This window comes from Mastigoproctus giganteus, chromosome 9 (assembly GCF_048544385.1).
Source record: "Mastigoproctus giganteus isolate SK-2022 chromosome 9, ASM4854438v1, whole genome shotgun sequence".
In the NCBI taxonomy this organism is placed as follows: Eukaryota; Metazoa; Arthropoda; class Arachnida; order Uropygi; family Thelyphonidae; genus Mastigoproctus; species Mastigoproctus giganteus.
Window position 1 is genome coordinate 110048999 of NC_143583.1, and position 17917 is coordinate 110066915.

The 17917-nt window shown below is 36.4% G+C and overlaps 1 protein-coding gene across 2 annotated transcripts in view; it reads left to right on the plus strand.

Annotated features, from left to right (window-relative positions):
• Nucleotides 1-17917, plus strand: part of LOC150080635 (scm-like with four MBT domains protein 1) — a 179521-nt gene that overhangs the window by 46378 nt on the left and 115226 nt on the right. For both annotated transcript variants that reach the window (XM_090381944.1, XM_090381943.1), the window contains 2 exons: nucleotides 1410-1499; nucleotides 4627-4774. In XM_090381944.1, the coding sequence (XP_090238070.1) occupies nucleotides 1410-1499; nucleotides 4627-4774 (238 nt within the window). The remainder of the gene's footprint in view (nucleotides 1-1409; nucleotides 1500-4626; nucleotides 4775-17917) is intronic.

Here is a 17917-nt window from a genome sequence, read left to right on the forward strand (position 1 = left end):
GCTTGTATTAAACAAGCATTGTTGGCAAGTCACTTGACTGGTTATCCTTTAAAATATTCCACGTTAATCTTCGATTAGTGATTAAAAATCTGAAACTTTTTTTACCTTTCTAAATATAGGCATACTTTTTACTCCAATAGTTTTTTTTTAAGTGATTTTTTAAAGATATTTAAGATTAATTTGCAGAGTAATTGTGGCTAATGTTACTACTACCTTAGCATGGCAGTAACCTGCATGCTAAGGCAGCTATTTGCTCAGTATTGTTACCCGACAGGTTATATCAGTATCATGATACCTGATAAGTGCTGATATTCATATGGAGTTTGGAATTATTTCTTTGTTTATAGTTCAAGGTTACTTGTTCATTTTTGCTAGTTATATAAACATCTACAATTTCACAAAAATTGTTTTTTGAAAGATGTGTTATTATTTTCACATATATAAAGACGAGAACATGAAACACGATACTCAACCAAGATTCTGCTGGAAGGGATGTGAATTTCAAATTTGAAAAAATTTTTTAAATGGAAGTAAATAAGTGTCTAATATATAATAAATATTTTTATTTTTTAAAAGTATTTCTAAACATAATGAGCAGAAATACGTGACTTTGCACATATTTGCAATTTTGCATACTTAATAGTCTTTTAAACTGGAAATGGAAAAAGTCTAATAGATTCTTGTTTATACGAGCAGATTTTAAGCAGAATTCTTTTTTTTTTTTTTTTTTTTTTTTTTTTTGAAAATAAAAGGAGTAAAAACACAGCATTTCTTAAATTAATTTTTTTCTTATAAATGAAAAGTTACAGTAAGTATTATAATCCAATAATAAAAATCCAGGGCTAAAGCTTCAGACCACAGGAAAATTTACAGACATATAAGTTAGTGCGAAAAGGCCTCCATAGCCGATTGGTCAGGAGAAGGAGTACAGTAGCACACACTCTTTGAATAGACTGGGGTTCACACCCCTGACTGCTAAATACAGTCAATCTGCCAACCCATGTTGGACCGGCGTGGCATATTATAGTGCTGCCATGACTAATAATGCTTCTCTGTAATTAACTGAAATTAATTACTGCTTATGTAAATTTATGAGTAGATTTTTTTTGTAGTTTGAATTTTATTTTTAATAATAGAACATCATTTTAGTAGTACAAGCAAGGGAAAGCAGGAAATATAAATGCTTAAAACATTTCATTTCATTTTAGACTGATTAATTTCCAACACTTTCATTCTCAAAAGGTTGTTGCAGATTGGAGGAAACCCCCTGATGCTACCAAGGGCACTGTGTTAGACAGTTCTGCTTTATGCTACTGTAATATGCAGGGCCCAGAATTGTCCTCTTTTGATTTTGTTATTGACTGTTCTGTATTTTTACACACATTAATAATTCTAAATCATATTTTCAGGCTGGCACAACACCTGTTGATCAAATTAAACCAGGAATGAAAGTTGAAATACAAGAAGAATGTAGGCCTGCCAGCATCTGGATAGCAACTGTAAGGCATTAAGTATAGTTTATAATTTTTTTTTATTCACTAAAGTAACGTTTCTTTTTTATTAAAATTAATTTTCTCTAGAAATCAGTCTTCCAAAAATGAGGGAAGGGGCAAGAGAGAGAGATTTAAAAAGAATCACATCAGAATTAATTTTAGGTTAAACATTCTTTCCCTGTCAATCAGTTTTCTCATCTCTCTTTTTGTCTTCTAACTTCTCCACTAATGTGGGTGGCCCCCCCCAAGGTTCAGTTCTTTCCCCCACTCTTTTTTCTTCTTGTATATTAATGACCTTCTTCCATTGACTGGAAATCCTATCCATAGTTTTGCCGATGATAGCACATTGCATTCCATTTTGAGAAACCTTGCCCTGCTCAATCAGTTTCAACTTCTCGAAAATCTGCTACCAGTTCCTTAAATGCCGATCTTCAGGTAATTTTCCAGTGGGGCAAAGACAACTTAGTTGATTTCAATCCTTCTAAAACTCAAGACTTGTCTTATATCTCGCAAAAAGGATTCTTCTGCTCCTATGCTTATCTTTACTGACACTCCGATTTCTAGGCAAAATGATATATCTCTTTTGGGGATTACCCTGACTTCTAATCTCTCTTGGCACAAGCACATTATAAATATTGCTTCCTCTGCATCTAAAAAACTTTGTTTTCTCTTTTGCTCCCGGCGTTACTTTTCTTCCAAACAGCTGTTCACTCTGTACAAATGGCAAATCCGCCCTACCATGGAATATTGTTCCCACATCTGGGGTGGTGCCCCCAAAACCTCTCTCGGGCTTCTTGATTCCATTCAGAAGAATGGCAGTTAGGTTAATTAATGATTTATCTCTAACAGAGTCTCTCCACTCGCTGTCTCATAGACGTACTGTTTCTGCTGCATGCCTTTTCTACAGATACTTCCATGGACACTGTTCTTCTGAATTGACTTCTATAATTCCTGCTCTCTCTTTCAAAACAGTCTGAACACATGCAGCCACCAGCCAACATCCATTTACTGTCCAACTTCAAACTCACAGAACCAACTTTTCATCTTCCTCGTTTATTCATTCAACTGCCATTTTCTGAAACAACCTTATTTTGTACGTATTTCCTGAAAATTGTGGTCTGCCGTAATATATTTTAAATTAAATAAAACATAAGCCAGTAGTATGGCAAAAACTGTAGAGCGAAAATTAACATAAAAATAAACAAACGAACGGAAAAGAAGAATAAAAGTTAGACATAAATAATAGCCCTGAAACCCCTATATAATTTCGAACTTTAAATCCAATTAACATGACGTATATAAAATTTAGAATAATGCCAATTACGTATTAATTTAGCGGTACCACCCCGAGAGGTACCAGTTTCAAAAGATGTGAAATATCACCAAAAAAAGGGGGTTGAAGGAACTACTAAAAGATAACAAAATCAGAATAAATTAAAATAAAATAGACTGACCATCATGCCCCATATCGACAGAGGACCACGAGGCCAATAATGGTCATGGAATCGCTGCATTTCAATCGCTATACAAATTGTCGCAATGGTGAAAAGATCAAAGTACCAAATCACCCTTCCTCCTCCGACCGATCCTCCAATGCAGAGGATTTGCACGGTGGTGGTCCTTATGCAGCGAAAAATAAATTTGTTTTATTTAATTTAAAATATATTTCAGCTTCATATGGAGGAATTGCGAGTCGCTGCCTCTAATGAATGCTTAATTAATTATTTATTTATTTTATTATAATTTAACTTTTGTCAGTATTTAATGGTAGTATATATTTCGGCTTCATATGGAGGAATTGCATGTCGCTACCTCTAATGAATGCTTAATTATCTATTTATTTAATTTATTATAATTTAACTTTTGTCAATATTTAATATACTTCAGTGGTAGTATGGGTTGATATGCTAATTTAGCCTGTGCCGCCATCTATTTTCCTTTCTTCTGATTCAGCTTACAGTATGTCAGTGGTGTGGCTCTGCTTTAGAGTGCTGTCTGTTCTATAATTTATTTTTCGCTGCATAAGGACCACCGCCGTGCAAATCCTCTGCATTGGAGGATCGATCGGAGGAGGAAGGATGATTTGGTACTTCGATCTTTTCACCATTGCGACGATTTGTATAGCGATTGAAATGCAGCGATTCCATGACCATTATTGGCCTCGTGGTCCTCTGTCGATATGGGGCATGATGGTCAGTCTATTTTATTTTATTTTAATTTATTCTGATTTTGTTATCTTTTAGTAGTTCCTTCAACCCCCTTTTTTGGTGATATTTCACATCTTTTGAAACTGGTACCTCTCGGGGGGGTACCGCTAAATTAATATGTAATTAGCATTATTCTAAATTTTATATACGTCATGTTAATTGGATTTAAAGTTCGAAATTAAAAACGGGTTTCAGGGCTATTATTTATGTCTAACTTTTATTCTTCTTTTCCGTTCGTTTGTTTATTTGGTTATTTTTATGTTAATTTTCGCTCTACAGTTTTTGCCATACTACTGGCTTATGTTTTATTTAATTTAAAATATATTTCGGCTTCATATGGAGGAATTGCGAGTCGCTGCCTCTAATGAATGCTTAATTAATTATTTATTTATTTTATTATAATTTAACTTTTGTCAATATTTAATGGTAGTATATATATATATATATATATATATATATAAAAGCTGTCTCTGCTAATGTTTCTGAATATATGGCAAAAATTTAAAAGTAGCAAGAGTTGAAAAATCAGTAGCATGCTGCATTACAAGCATAAAATGTTCAGGTTCAGAACTATTGTGGTTGGGCATTTGATTGTGACTGGCACCCGAGAATTGTTGTCATCTTGTAACCTAATATCATTTGCAAAGTCCAAGTTTATTATATGAATTTTGCATATGCCACTCTGCTCATGGTTTGCTCTAATTTATACCACCCTACTTTTGATGAAATGTGATCCATTTACAGAATTAAATCTCTAGAGTAGTACTACTTTTCTGTAGACTCAATTTTTTGTGTTTTAACTTTGAAAATAGCATGTTTCCCCACAAAAGAAGTGTTTCTATTAATTTATCTATTTCAACTTAGATGAGAACTTTGTAAGCTTTCTGAATTTAATAGTTTGATTAAGCTTAAGGTTTCTCTCTTAGATCCAGAAAAATGTTGGTGGTCGACTCTTGCTCAGATATGATGGAATCAAAACATCAGATCAGGATTTCTGGCTCTTTTATCTTTCCGATCGCTTACATATTCTTGGTTGGAGCATTTCCAATGGATGCAGTTATAATCCTCCATATGGTAATGTATAATTTCTTTAATATAGAGCAGATTTTATTGTTTTTGCCATAAAGTACATGAAAATAAAGATAACACTATTTCAAAAATTGTGGAAATTTAGTATTGTGTGAAGTATACAGTGAAGTAGCTAATGGCAAGTGATTTTTAATCAAGGAATTATCAAAAAAAAAAAAATCTTCAAAGACAACCTTATCTTAGCATAAAGGTCTTCTGTTTTGTCTTAAGATAGAATTCTGTGCTAAAAATAATCAAAAGTTTTAGAAATTTCAAGATCAATTACTTGGCTTATTGAAATTTTTTCATTTAATTTGTCCAAAGATGAGTAATATAAGCCAAGCTATTACTAGTGGATTGACACTGAAGGAATCCGTATGGTAATTTTTGATTAGATGGAAGAACTTAAAGTAGTTTAAGGATTAGTAATTGGTAGATTTTTTTTGATTCTTTTGGAAAGACTTGAGGTAAGTAATGAGTTGTTAATTGGAAGGAAGGGATTCGTTACCCCTTTTTTGGGAATTGGCTGATTATGAGCAAATTTCCATTCAGAAGGAAAGATACCACTGGAATTAAGAGAATGTAAAAAGGTGACACAAAATAGTAAATAGGAGTAAGCTGCAGAGCACAGGTTTTGAGAAAAAGTGGGAAAATCATCACAAACAGGTGACATTCTTAGCATCAAGAGTGTTCAGGATTCTTTTAATGTCCTTTTGTTGGAAGGTTATGGGAGGTCTAGTATGGTAGGAGGTGATTTACCAGTATCATTAAGGTAAGAGCAGAGGAAAGTAGGATACTAATAAATCAGCTGCATCTTTAGCATTGGGATGCATCAGGGATGGTAGTATTTATTGGCAGAAGTTGCAGCCAGGAGCTTTGGCCAGAGACCAGTAAGCTCAATTACAAGAAGTTAATGTCTTTCTCTTAGCCTGTTCAAAATTGAGCTTGGATTGATTAATAACATTTTACACAGCTGTTATGGGCTTTTGTGTAGCAGAAATGAAGCTACACAAAAGCTCATAACAGCTTTTGCAATTGCAATATGCTATATTCTAATCGTGAGCAGCCATAAAACTATAGTTTAGATAAAGGTTGAGAGTTTCGGATACAGTGAGGAATAAAGGATTTCATACTGCCAAGAATGATTTCACTGATATGATCTGAGCAGACATTTTGGATCAGGTGATTTAAAAATAGTAGTTCAATCAAGGTAAAGAGGAATAGAAATCATGCAAGATCATCCCGTTTCAAATTTTAGTTATGCCAAATGACATGAGGTTGAGAATGGTCATGAGAGAGAACTCCATTGGAGAAACGCTATCACGAAGTTGTGATCTGCAGTGCCTACTCAACCACTAACTTGAATGGTATACTTCGAAGACTGAGGAGTGTGAGGTTAATATTGTCTGCTATTTTAGTAGGTAAATAAATTGTGTAAAATCATTACAGTAGAACCTTGTTAATACAAACTCATTCATATAAGCACATACCATTCCCCTGCAGAAGGATAGCCTTTTCTGTGTTTATGTTAACATACTTTGTTAACATAAACACAGATGGACAAAAAAATATTAACATACTTTGTTATTTTCTACATTTTCTATGTTAACATATTTGTTTATATCCATTTATTACATAATTCAGTTAATATGTACTGCAAAGTTTGTTTTCACCCCATGAGAAATAAAAGGGGGTTTAAAAAAAGATTTATATTCACCCAGAAATAGTGATAGAAAGATCAAAATATTTTTGTTTGATACCTTAAGTCTATTGCAACCACACAAATTTTGGTTTCAATCTGACAATTCTTTTTTTTTTTTAATTGCTGGTTGGAGTGAAGTGTCACATTGGATAAAGTGGAATATAGATCAGTGATTTGGTTCCTCCTTCTGCAAGGGAAAACACCCAAACAATCCATGAAGAAATGGTTACTGTTTATAGAGAAGATTGCCCAGGTTATGGTGTTATTGCATATTGGTATAAAAAATCAAATGGAGAAGGACCTCAGTGCATGATGAAGAAATCCCAGGATGCCCAACAACTGCTGTAACAGAAAAGAGTGTTGCAAATAGTGAGGCATTAATCCTGGAAGCTTGCCATATTAGCATCAAAGAACTAGCTGGAGAGCTCCAAATTATATAGGATCTGGAAAACATTACCATCAACAGTTGCATATGAGTAAAGTGGCTGCTAGATGTGTACTTCTTACTCCTTACCAGAAGGAGGCAAGGGCACAAGGTGAACATAAAACATTTTTGATGTGTGGGGAGAAAAGCAAGTTGTTTTTTTTTTAAAGCTAGTCAACATGGATGAAACTTGCTTGCTTCACTATTATCCCAAAACTAACAAATATCTAAACAATGGAAGCATGCAGAACTTCCCCCTGCAAAGGCAAAGGTGCAACCAAGTGCTGGCAAGGTGATGTGCTATCAGTTTTTTGGGATCAGCATGGTGTATACTAACAGATTACCTTCAAAAGGGCTGTATATGATGGCAAAGTATTATTACAACTGCTTCATAAAGCTACGTACTGCTATAAAAGAAAAAGATGAGGAAAGCTGTCAAAAGATGTGCACCTGCTCCATGATAATGCCCCTACACATTTGTTGCAGTGAGGTGTGTCCACGGATGTGGGTTTGAAATATTGCTACCTTCTGCTTATTCTCCTCAACCTTGTGCCCTCAGATTTCTTCTTCTTTTCTACCCTGAAGTCCTTTTTTCGTGGAAAACACTTTGCTGCTGATGATGAGGTGATTTCTACTGCTGAGTCATGGTTTGAAGAACAGTCAGAGGACTTCTACAAAACTGGCCTGCGGAAGTTTATTGAGAGGTGGAAAAATGTGTCATTTTGTCTAGTGACTATGTTGAAAAATTGTAATACAGTAGGCTCTTGATTTTCCAGGATAGATGGTAAAAAAAAATTCCCGGTTAATCCAAAAATACAGTGTCCCTGACATACGTAAGAGATACATTCCAGGATTTCTTACTTAAGTTGAGTTTTACATAACTCAGGAATGAGTATTAAAATATTGCTTTATTGTGTTCCTGATATGCCAAAATTACAAAAACTACGTAATATCCTCAGAAGAATGAAGAAAAATAGTTATATATTTTTAATTAGATCAATTACTAGGTGGTAGATGACTTTCATCAACTGGTGAATTACCACCACTTTGCTTATTGGAGGCTTGAAGTGGTGTGAAACCCATGTTTAGTCTCTAGAGCAAAGTTTCCGGCACCCCCCCCCCTACTTCTCCTTCAACCCATGCACGGTACTAAGTACTATAGGTTTTGATACCTTTTGTGTTTGGGGTTTTCATAAAAAAAAAAAAAAAAAAACTTTATCTAGGGACAGCAGTGAAGTAGCCAGAGTGACATATAAGGAAAAAAAAAAAAAAAGTAAAAGGAAGAAAAAAAACGCATGTTATTGTACTGTAAAAGCTGATATGTATTTTGTAGCTCTGGTTATTATAGTTGACTTCATTGGTGCAGATCGCTTCACCGCTTCTCGTATTCTGTCTTTCTCCTTTATTGTGTTCACTGTTGCCACTGACAAATCTAAATTCCGTGCGATGCTTGCTAATGTTTGGCCATTTTCATACATCCTTATTATTTTAATTTTCTGATCCAACTCAATCGCCTTCCTTTTCTTGATAAATTTACTAATACCGCTGTCACTTAGTCTCTTAATCAGCACCACGAAAACAGTCAAAATTAAATTTTCTGAAAAGAACTTCACAGGGTTAAGGCAAAAACTCACTGTTGTCACCCACACAAGCTCACATTTTACTAAAGCTCATTTCTGAAGGTCACTGCCATAAAACAAAAACTATTTGCACTTTCCGGATTATTGGGCTTTTCTGTTAGCGCAATCTATTATAAATGGGTAGTAAACTCCGTCCTATTGCATTTACCAGAATACTGATAGCTGGAATTCTGTGGGTTTTTACGTTATTATGGTGAAATGTGTGTCCCCTTCACTGAAATCTTCAGTCATAAAAAAAATATAAATAACGTAACGTAAGCCCGAAGCTACGTAAGTCAGGGATTTACTGTATCGAAATATGTTCAGCAAACTACGTAAAAAGTATGGCAATAGATAAAAAATGAAACATACTTGCCACGTACTACCCGCGTGTCCAATATGATACTTCCCTTTATTTTTTACGATGTCGATTTTAAATCTAATAGCTTCCCTTTATTTTTTACAGTGTCTCATATTATATGTTTGGTCACCAACATTATAATGGTTCCATAGAGATTTAACAGATGCACTGTTTTCAAACTTTTGAATAATTTCAAGTTTTTGTATAATTGAAAGCACAACCAACTCTTGCATTTACTCATAATTTTCGCAATTTCTAAACAAAAAAAAAAATTACTATAAAAAAAAAAAAAAATCTGACATCCCTGACATAAATAACGAAACAAAATTTGTCCTTTTGTGGTGCGACAGAACACAACAATTGATGTGACGCACTAACAAACTAAACATTTGGTCTCTCTCTCTCTTTTTTTTTTTTTTTTTTTAATTTGGAGTCTTTGTGTCCCGATTAATCCGATCCCGGTAAATCAAGAGTCTGCTGTATATGGCGTTTGTTTCAACCTTCTATCCAAACTACTTCTTGGTGAATACAAATCTTTTTTTTACCCCTTCCCTCCCCATAAACTGTTATTTTGTATAGCTAATACAGAGTTTGGCACAGTCCTGTTATTGACCCTACCACCAGTGTGCATGTGGTCACCCAGTTTGACATAAATTGTAATAAACCAGTGCTCCTGTAAGGTAGCACTGACTTGTTAGAATTTGTTTATGTAAACAAAGCCAGTTTTTTATAACTACGCCATATCCAAAAATTTCATTACTTCATACAGCATGTCCCACTCACTTTTTTTTACTATTGAATACACCATGAATTGTCAAACTAATAGAGCAAGCTTACCTGCGAAAAGATCTGAACCTCCCAAGCACTTTCTAATTCATTTCACAAATATACATGGTCTCAATTCTAATCTCAACAATGTCCATTTCCACTTGCAGTCTGCCAAACCCCATGTACTTTTTCTGACAGAATCTCAGTTATTAGTTGATTCAACTACTGCTTATCTCAGATGCCCAAATTATTCGCTGTATGATTCTTTTCACCTCAAAGGTGGTACTTGTGCATATGTCCGTTCTGATATTCCCTGTCAGAGACTTGGCAATTTGGAATCTCCTCTCTTTGATCTTCTCTGGCTTAAAATCTCTCTACCTCATTGTGTCAAATTCATCTGTTGTCTCTACCATTCTCTCAACTCCACTAATCACTTGGAGCTCTTTGACTTCCTCTCTTTCCAACTTGACTTTCTCCAGTCCAAATTTCCTAACAGTGAGGTAATTTTCCTTGGTGATTTTAATGTTCACAACTCCAGCTGGCTTCCATTTTCTAGTCACACCGACCCAGCTGGTCGAGATTCTGAGGCTTTTGAAATTACTAATGATCTTGCACAGATTGTTCATTCAGTATTAGTATTAGTAATGGCTGCATGGTGCAAGAAAGCCTATGGCTTATGCTGCACCAGCCAAAAAAAAAAAAAAATCTGAACAAAACAATGATAAAAACAAAAAATAATAAATAATAATAATAATTAATAAAAAAAAAAGAAAATTAAACCTATCATCCTATGCACTTCCCTTGCCCGAAAGTACTATCCGATGACCTTTGAATTTCCCCAAACTGTTGGCCTCTACCACCCATGAAGGCAACTTATTCCAGTAATTTATAACTCGCTGGCTAAAATAAAACTTCCTGCAGTCCAATCTAAACATTTCTCCTCGTAACTTGAATTTATGTCCCTTAGTTCTAGCATCATTTATAATCTTGAAAATTTCGTCCTCATTCATTTTACTGATGCCTCTCAGAGCCTTAAACACCTCAATCAAATCTCCTCTAAGGTGTCTAGTTTCCAAACTCTGCAACCCACATATTCGAAGTCTTTCTTCATAAGGACGTCCTTTTGCCGATCTCACTAGGCGAGTTACTCGTCTTTGCAACCTTTCAAGAAGCTCAATGTCTTTCTTTAGGTGCGGTCTCCATACTTGAACACAGTATTCCAAGTGTGGTCTAACATAAGTCTTATATAATGGGATTATCACGTCCCTATCTCTACTTGCAAAAGTTCGATAGATCATCGATAGGACACCATGGGCCTTCCTTGCAACCTTTTTACAATGCTCAGAGAATTTCATGTCTGACTGTATCGTAACACCCAAGTCCCTTTCCTCCAGTACTGGGTTTAGTTGAACTCCACCAAGTGAATAAGTTATTTTGGGATTACTGTTTCCTAGGTGTAATACCTTACACTTTGTTGGATTAAAAGCATAGCTGCCATTTTTCTGACCATTCCTGAAGTCTATCTAGGTCTCTCTGAAGAAGCTCAGCTTGACAGTGATCATTAACTACTCTACCGATTTTAACATCATCTGCATATTTAGACATCACGCCCTCTATCCCTTCATCAATGTCGTTTATGAAAATTAAAAACAACAGTGGTCCTAATACTGATCCTTGGGGAACCCCACTTCTTACATCAACCCAATCTGTGGAATAGCCATTTATCACAACCCTCTGCCTCCTGCCCTGAAGCCATCCTTCTATCCATCTAAGGATTTTCCCTGTGATTCCAACCTGTTCCAGCTTATAAAGCAACCGCTCATGTGGGACTGAGTCAAAAGCTTTGCTGAAATCTAAATAAACAATGTCGAAATTATTCCCTAAATCCAGCTCGTGAGTGACCCTTTCGAAATAGTGAACCAGATTTGTTAAACATGATTTTCCCTAAAACCATGCAGAGTATCCTTGAGAATTTCAATTCGATCCAAATGATCCTGAATTCCACCCTTGATCATTGCCTCCATGATTTTCCCTACTACTGAAGTCAGACTGACAGGTCGATAATTTCCAACTTCACTTTTAGAGCCACCCTTATGTATGGGAGATACATTTGCACTTTTCCAATCCAAGGGAATCTCCCCAGAGTCTAGTGATGCTCGCATAATTAGCCTCAATGATTCAATGCACTCGTTTGCCTCCTCCCTTAAGGTTATAGGGTATATTCCATCAACTCCAGGAGCGTTACTGGCCTGTAGGCTCGAACGTTTTTTCATTAAATAATCTTGCGAAATTTCAATATCATTAATTACATATTCTTTAACTTCGCTCCCACAATTTCCCATTGCCACAAAAGGTTTTTCATTTGTAAATATCAATGCAAAATAACTGTTGAGTTCATCTGCAACGGCAGCTGGTGTATTTATTACTATCCCCTTTCCCTTACGTAAAGGTCCGATCTGGTTTGTCCTGCTCTTCTTGGCATTTATATATGTGAAGAATTCTTTATTCCCCCCCCCCCTCTTTGCTCTGTTTGCTAGTGATTTCTCATAAACTGCCTTTGCCTGTCGAACCTTTTCTGTGGCTCTGTTACACATCACCTTGTACCTGTTATAGGCTTCAGTACTTTTTATTGCTCTGTAACCTTTCCATGCCACCTTTTTCTGCTCAAGTAATGTGGCAACTTCACTATTCATCCAACTTGGAACCCTCCTCGTGGAGTATTTTTTTTTTTTAATGGAATATATGCATTCAAGGCATCTGTGATTAATGTTTTAAAAGTGTACCACAGTTCAAATGTATTCATTTTCTGCATGATATCTACCCAGTGGTTTTTGCATAAGGTACTACATAGAGGCCATGTAGTACCTTATGGCATCGTAATTTCCTTTTCTGAAATTAAAACCCATTCCTTTGCCTTTTACTTCTGCTACCTCTTTCGTCATCATCCACCGTAGAACTCTGTGATCACTTCCTGCTACTGGTTCCTCTACTGTCAGCCCTGTTATGTCATCTGATTCATGTGTGATGAGGTCTAGGATATTCTTTTCTCTAATACTTTCCCTGACATGTTGATACAAATAACAGTCATCTAGTTGATTTAAAAATTTTGTTCCCCATGTCGAGTCTCCTTCCCATTTGCTCCAATCAATTAGAGGCAAATTGAAATCACCCGTAATAAGGCATTGACGCTTACTTGCCCATTCCATTTGCATGTAGAGGCTTTTGTCATAATCTTCACAATCACCTGGTCTGTAGATTACTCCTACTCGCATTATACCTTTGTTTCCAACTATCTCACACCATATAGACTCTATACTAGCATGTGAAATGTCTGAATCCGGGAAAGCTATCGTCGCACTCAGGTTGCTTCTGATAGGAAGCATTACCGCACCACCCACCCAGCCGCCTTCGTAACCAGGTGGGAAGGAGCAGCAATGCGTAGCACATGCTTCTTGATTAGACCGGGGTTGGAGCCCGTCACCACCAAATACGGAGGATGCGGAAAGGTCAGGGAATGACCACCGCATATTCCCGGAGCAATATGGCCTTAGTTGCTAATGCTCCTAAAAAACCAAATAACAACAACAACCCCACCACCCCTTCTATCTACCCTATCCTTCCTAAATACATTATACAAGCCATACTTAAACTCATCATCCCCAATTTCCGGGTGGCACCAAGTCTCTGTAAGCCCTCTTATGTCCGTGTTACCTGTTTTAACCAGCAATTCAAATTCGCTCATTTTATTGACGACACTTCTAATGTTACTGTATAAACAATTAATTTAGAATTGTTACTGTATAAACAATTAATTTAGAATTGTTACTGTATAAACAATTAATTTAGAATTGTTACTGTATAAACAATTAATTAATTAATATTTACTGTTCTTGTATATTTAACAACCCTAACACAACCCTTGAAGTTTTTTAGGCTCTCTTCCCTGATATTAGCTACCCGCTCACGTGAAACGTTTCTGCCCCCAGAACATCTAGATAATACGTCCAGTTGGGGTAACAGATAAGAACTCTTAAGGTATGTGCAAGAGTTACTTTGACCAATATTATCAGATAAACGCGTGTCAGTATTACCCACATCCCCCCTAACTAGCAGTTTCCCTGAACCTTTAAGGTATATCCGCAATAATACTGGCAAAAACTTTTGCACCACCTTTGTTTAAGTGTATCCCGTCTCTACAAAACAAATTCCTTCTACCTACAAGTGTGGGCCATGCTGATAGAAATTTCTCCCCTAAAGCCTTGCAGATTCCTTCAAGTCTTGAGTTAATCGACAAGGCTCTTAACATATACTCCCTCCTATTGTGTCTGGGCAGAATTGCAGACACATAGACATTTCCTCAGCATGGTCCTGTATTTTTCCAACAAATCATCAGATCGTGTGCGTTTAATATCATTAGTCCCACATGAATAATAATATTCTCTTTACCCCCTTTAAAATCTGACAATCTGTTGGTGGCATCATCAATAGTTGCTCCCGGCAGACATACCCTGGTTCTACTCCACAAGAATACCGGACAATCCTAATTATACATTTACCTACAAGAATACTGGACAATCCTAATCATACAGCCAATACACTTGATCTTTTTCTCACAAACAACCCTTCTAAGTACATGGTCGAAGTAAGAGGTCCTTTAGGCACTTCAGATCACAACTTGGTGATTGTCTCTTCTCCAATGGAATCTTTATCTCATGGCTATTCCCAACCTCGTGTTGTTTGGCATTACAAGAATGCAAAATGGGATGACCTGCGAGACTTCTTTTCCTTGGTCGGATTACTGTTTCAAAAGTTCTGATGATCGTGTCAGTGAAATTATTCTTGCAGGAATGGAATCCTTTATCCCACACTCCACTTTAAAATCTCGTCCTTTATCTAAACCTTGGTTTTCCAATAAATCTGCTAAGGCTGTTCAAGAGAAGAATGTTGCATATCGTAATTGGCTTGTTTCTAATTCTTCAATTTCATTTTCTACCTACACCAAAGCACACAACAATTGTAAAGCAGTTATTAACCAGTCCAAACTAGAGTTTGAACAGGGTGAGAGTAGAAAACTTGCTTCTTGCCCTAATGGTAGCCGAGCATTCTGGTCTCTTGCCAAAGCTATTGGCTGCAACTTTTGCCCATCTCTGCTCCCACCTCTGTCAAAACCAGATGGTCCTGTTGTCACTTCAGCCAAGGATAAAGCTGACCTGCTAGCATCCCATTTTTCTTTCAACTTGTGCATTAACGATCTTGGTAAAACACCTCCCACTATTCCCAAAACACTCCATTCAATGCCTCCTGTGGTCTTCCTTCAAAGGATGTCAGAAGGATTTTGACGAATCTTGATGCTAAGAATGCTCCAGGTCCTGATGGTATTTCTTCACTTGTTCTCAAAACCTGTGCTCCTGAACTTACTCCTATTCTTTGCCACTTTTTTTCACTTTCTTATTCCAAAGATGTTTTTCCTTCTGCTTGGAAATTTGCTCATATCCAGCCAGTTCCTAAAAAGGGTGACAAATCCCTCCCATCCAATTATCGTCCCATTGCAATTACTTCTATTCTTTCTAAAGTAATGGAGAAATCAATTAACCGCCAAATTTTAAACTACCTAGAAACCTTCTGTCTGATCAACGATCGCCAGTATGGATTCCATCAGTGTCGATCCACTGGTGATATTCTGGCTTATGTTACCCATTTATGGACTAATTCAGTGGAAAGGTTTGGTGAAACACAAGTAGTTACTCTTGACATCTCAAAGGCTTTCGTTCATGTTTGGCATAAAGGTCTTCTAAACAAGCTTCCATCTTATGGTTTGCCAACTGTTTTTAGTAATTGGTTATCCAGTTCTCTCTCTGATCGCTCACTGAAGGTGATGGTAGATGGCTCTCTGTCTTCTAACTTCTCCACTAATGCTGGTGTCCCACAAGGTTCAGTTCTTTCCCCCACTCTTTTCCTCTTGTATATTAATGACCTTCTTCCATTGACTGGAAATCCTATCCATAGTTTTGCCGATGATAGCACATTGCATTCCACTTTCCATTTTGGGAAACCTTGTCCTGCTCAATCAGCTTGTACTTCTCGAAAATCTGCTACAAATTCCTTAAATGCCGATCTTCAGGTAATTCTCCAGTGGGGCAAAGACATCTTAGTTGATTTCAACCCTTCTAAAACTCAGTCTTGTCTTTTATCTTGCAAAAAGGATTCTTCTGCTCCTATGCTTATCTTTAGTGACACTCCGATTTCTAGGCAAAATGATATATCTCTTTTGGGGATTACCTTGACTTCTAATCTCTCTTGGCACAAGCACATTACAAATATTGCTTCTTCTGCATCTAAAAAACTTGGTTTTCTCTTTCGCTCTCAGCGTTACTTTTCTTCCAAACAGCTGCTCAATCTGTATAAATCGCAAATCCGCCCTACCATGGAATATTGTTTCCACATCTGGGGTGGTGCCCCCAAAACCTTTCTCAGTCTTCTTGATTCCATTCAGAAGAGGGCAGTTAGGTTAATTAATAACTCCTCTCTAACAGAGTCTCTCCACTTGCTGTCTCATAGATGTACTGTTTCTGCTGCATGCCTCTTCTACAGATGGCGCCTCCGTAGCCAGGTGGGGAGGAGCAGCAGTGCGTAGCACACGCTTCTTGATTAGACCGGGGTTCGAGCCCGTGACCACCAAATACGGAGGATGCGGAAAGGTCAGGGAATGACCACTGCATATCCCCGGAGCAATATGGCCTTAGTTGCTAATGCTCCTAAAATCCAAATAACAAACAATAAACATCTTCTACAGATACTTCCATGGGCACTGTTCTTCTGAATTAGCTTCTATAATTCCTGCTCTCTCTTTCAAAACAGTCCGAACATGTGCCGCCACCAGCCAACATCCATTTACTGTCCAACTTCAAACTCACAGAACCAAGTTTTCATCTTCCTCGTTTATTCATTCAACTGCCGTTTTATGGAACAACCTTCCTTCATACGTTTTTCCTGAAAATTACAGTCTACAGAAGTTCAAGTCCAATGTCAACAAATATGTTCTTTCGTCTTCTCAACCTCCAACCCAAGCATGGTACTAAGTACTATAGGTTCTAACACCTCTCGTGTTTGGGGTTTACATAAAAAAAAAAAACTACAGCATAAAGCACAAAAAAAAAACATTAGTTGCAATTGTTACACCCTGTTCAAAGAGACTTTTTGTTATTATTATTTATTTTTGTGTAATTTTTTATGGATTGAGTTTATATATTAAAACCTCATTGAGCAGTTATGGTAACTAAATGTAAACAGAGAAAATTAAACCTTGAAATTAAACTTAAAATACAGTACAATACAGTATTGTATTATGTGATACAATATTGGATTCTTTCTGTAATTTAGATTAATTTGTTAAAGAGTTAATTGGGTTGTAGATTTCTTGTAATATCGAAGCTACCTGTAATATGATTCTTCTTTACTGATTTTGATGCTAAACGTGTATATACAGTAAAATCTTGTTAATGCAAACTCTGTTTATACAAAGTACTCGTTTATATGAAGCACTTGCCATTCCCCTGCAAAAGGATAGGCTTTTTTATGTAAATATATTCATTTTATTCCTTTAACACTGAATTAGTTCTGCTGGATTGATTTGACCCCTACAATATTTAAGCAATTAATGCTTCATCTACTCTCTCTCTCTCTCTCTCTCTCTCTCTCTCTCTCTCTCTCTCTCTCTCTCTCCCTCCCCCCCCCCTCTCTCTGCACACAGCTGAAACTCCTAGTAGCTGTTTTTGAAAATCTCTTCTTTGAATTCTCTGCAGAAAATTCCAGAAATATCTGTTAATTACTACATGATTAGGAAAACATTTTATTAAGTATAAACCTTATTATACACACATGTTGTGAGAGAAATTACATTCAGCTATTGATAGCATGCTCTCTTTACTGCCACATGCTTTCCTCCACTCGGTAACATTGTCTGGCTTCGTGACATTAATATGTTATTTGGAATCAAACTGTTGACGCATGCATTTCATGCAACAGGTGTCTGTTACTGTCAAGCTGGTGTCTAATCACAGCATCGTTGAAGTGTGGTGTTTTGCAAATTGCTCACCAGTAGGACTAAAGAGAGGTTGAATTTTAAAAAATAATTTAAAATATATGTTTATAATATAGAACATAGATTTTTAATGGTTGTATTCAGAAAAGAGTATAAATAGATGGCATCAAAAAATGAACAATTGAATTATTTTTGGTTGATTTTTAAAACTTTTGTGCACACAGGGGAATTTCA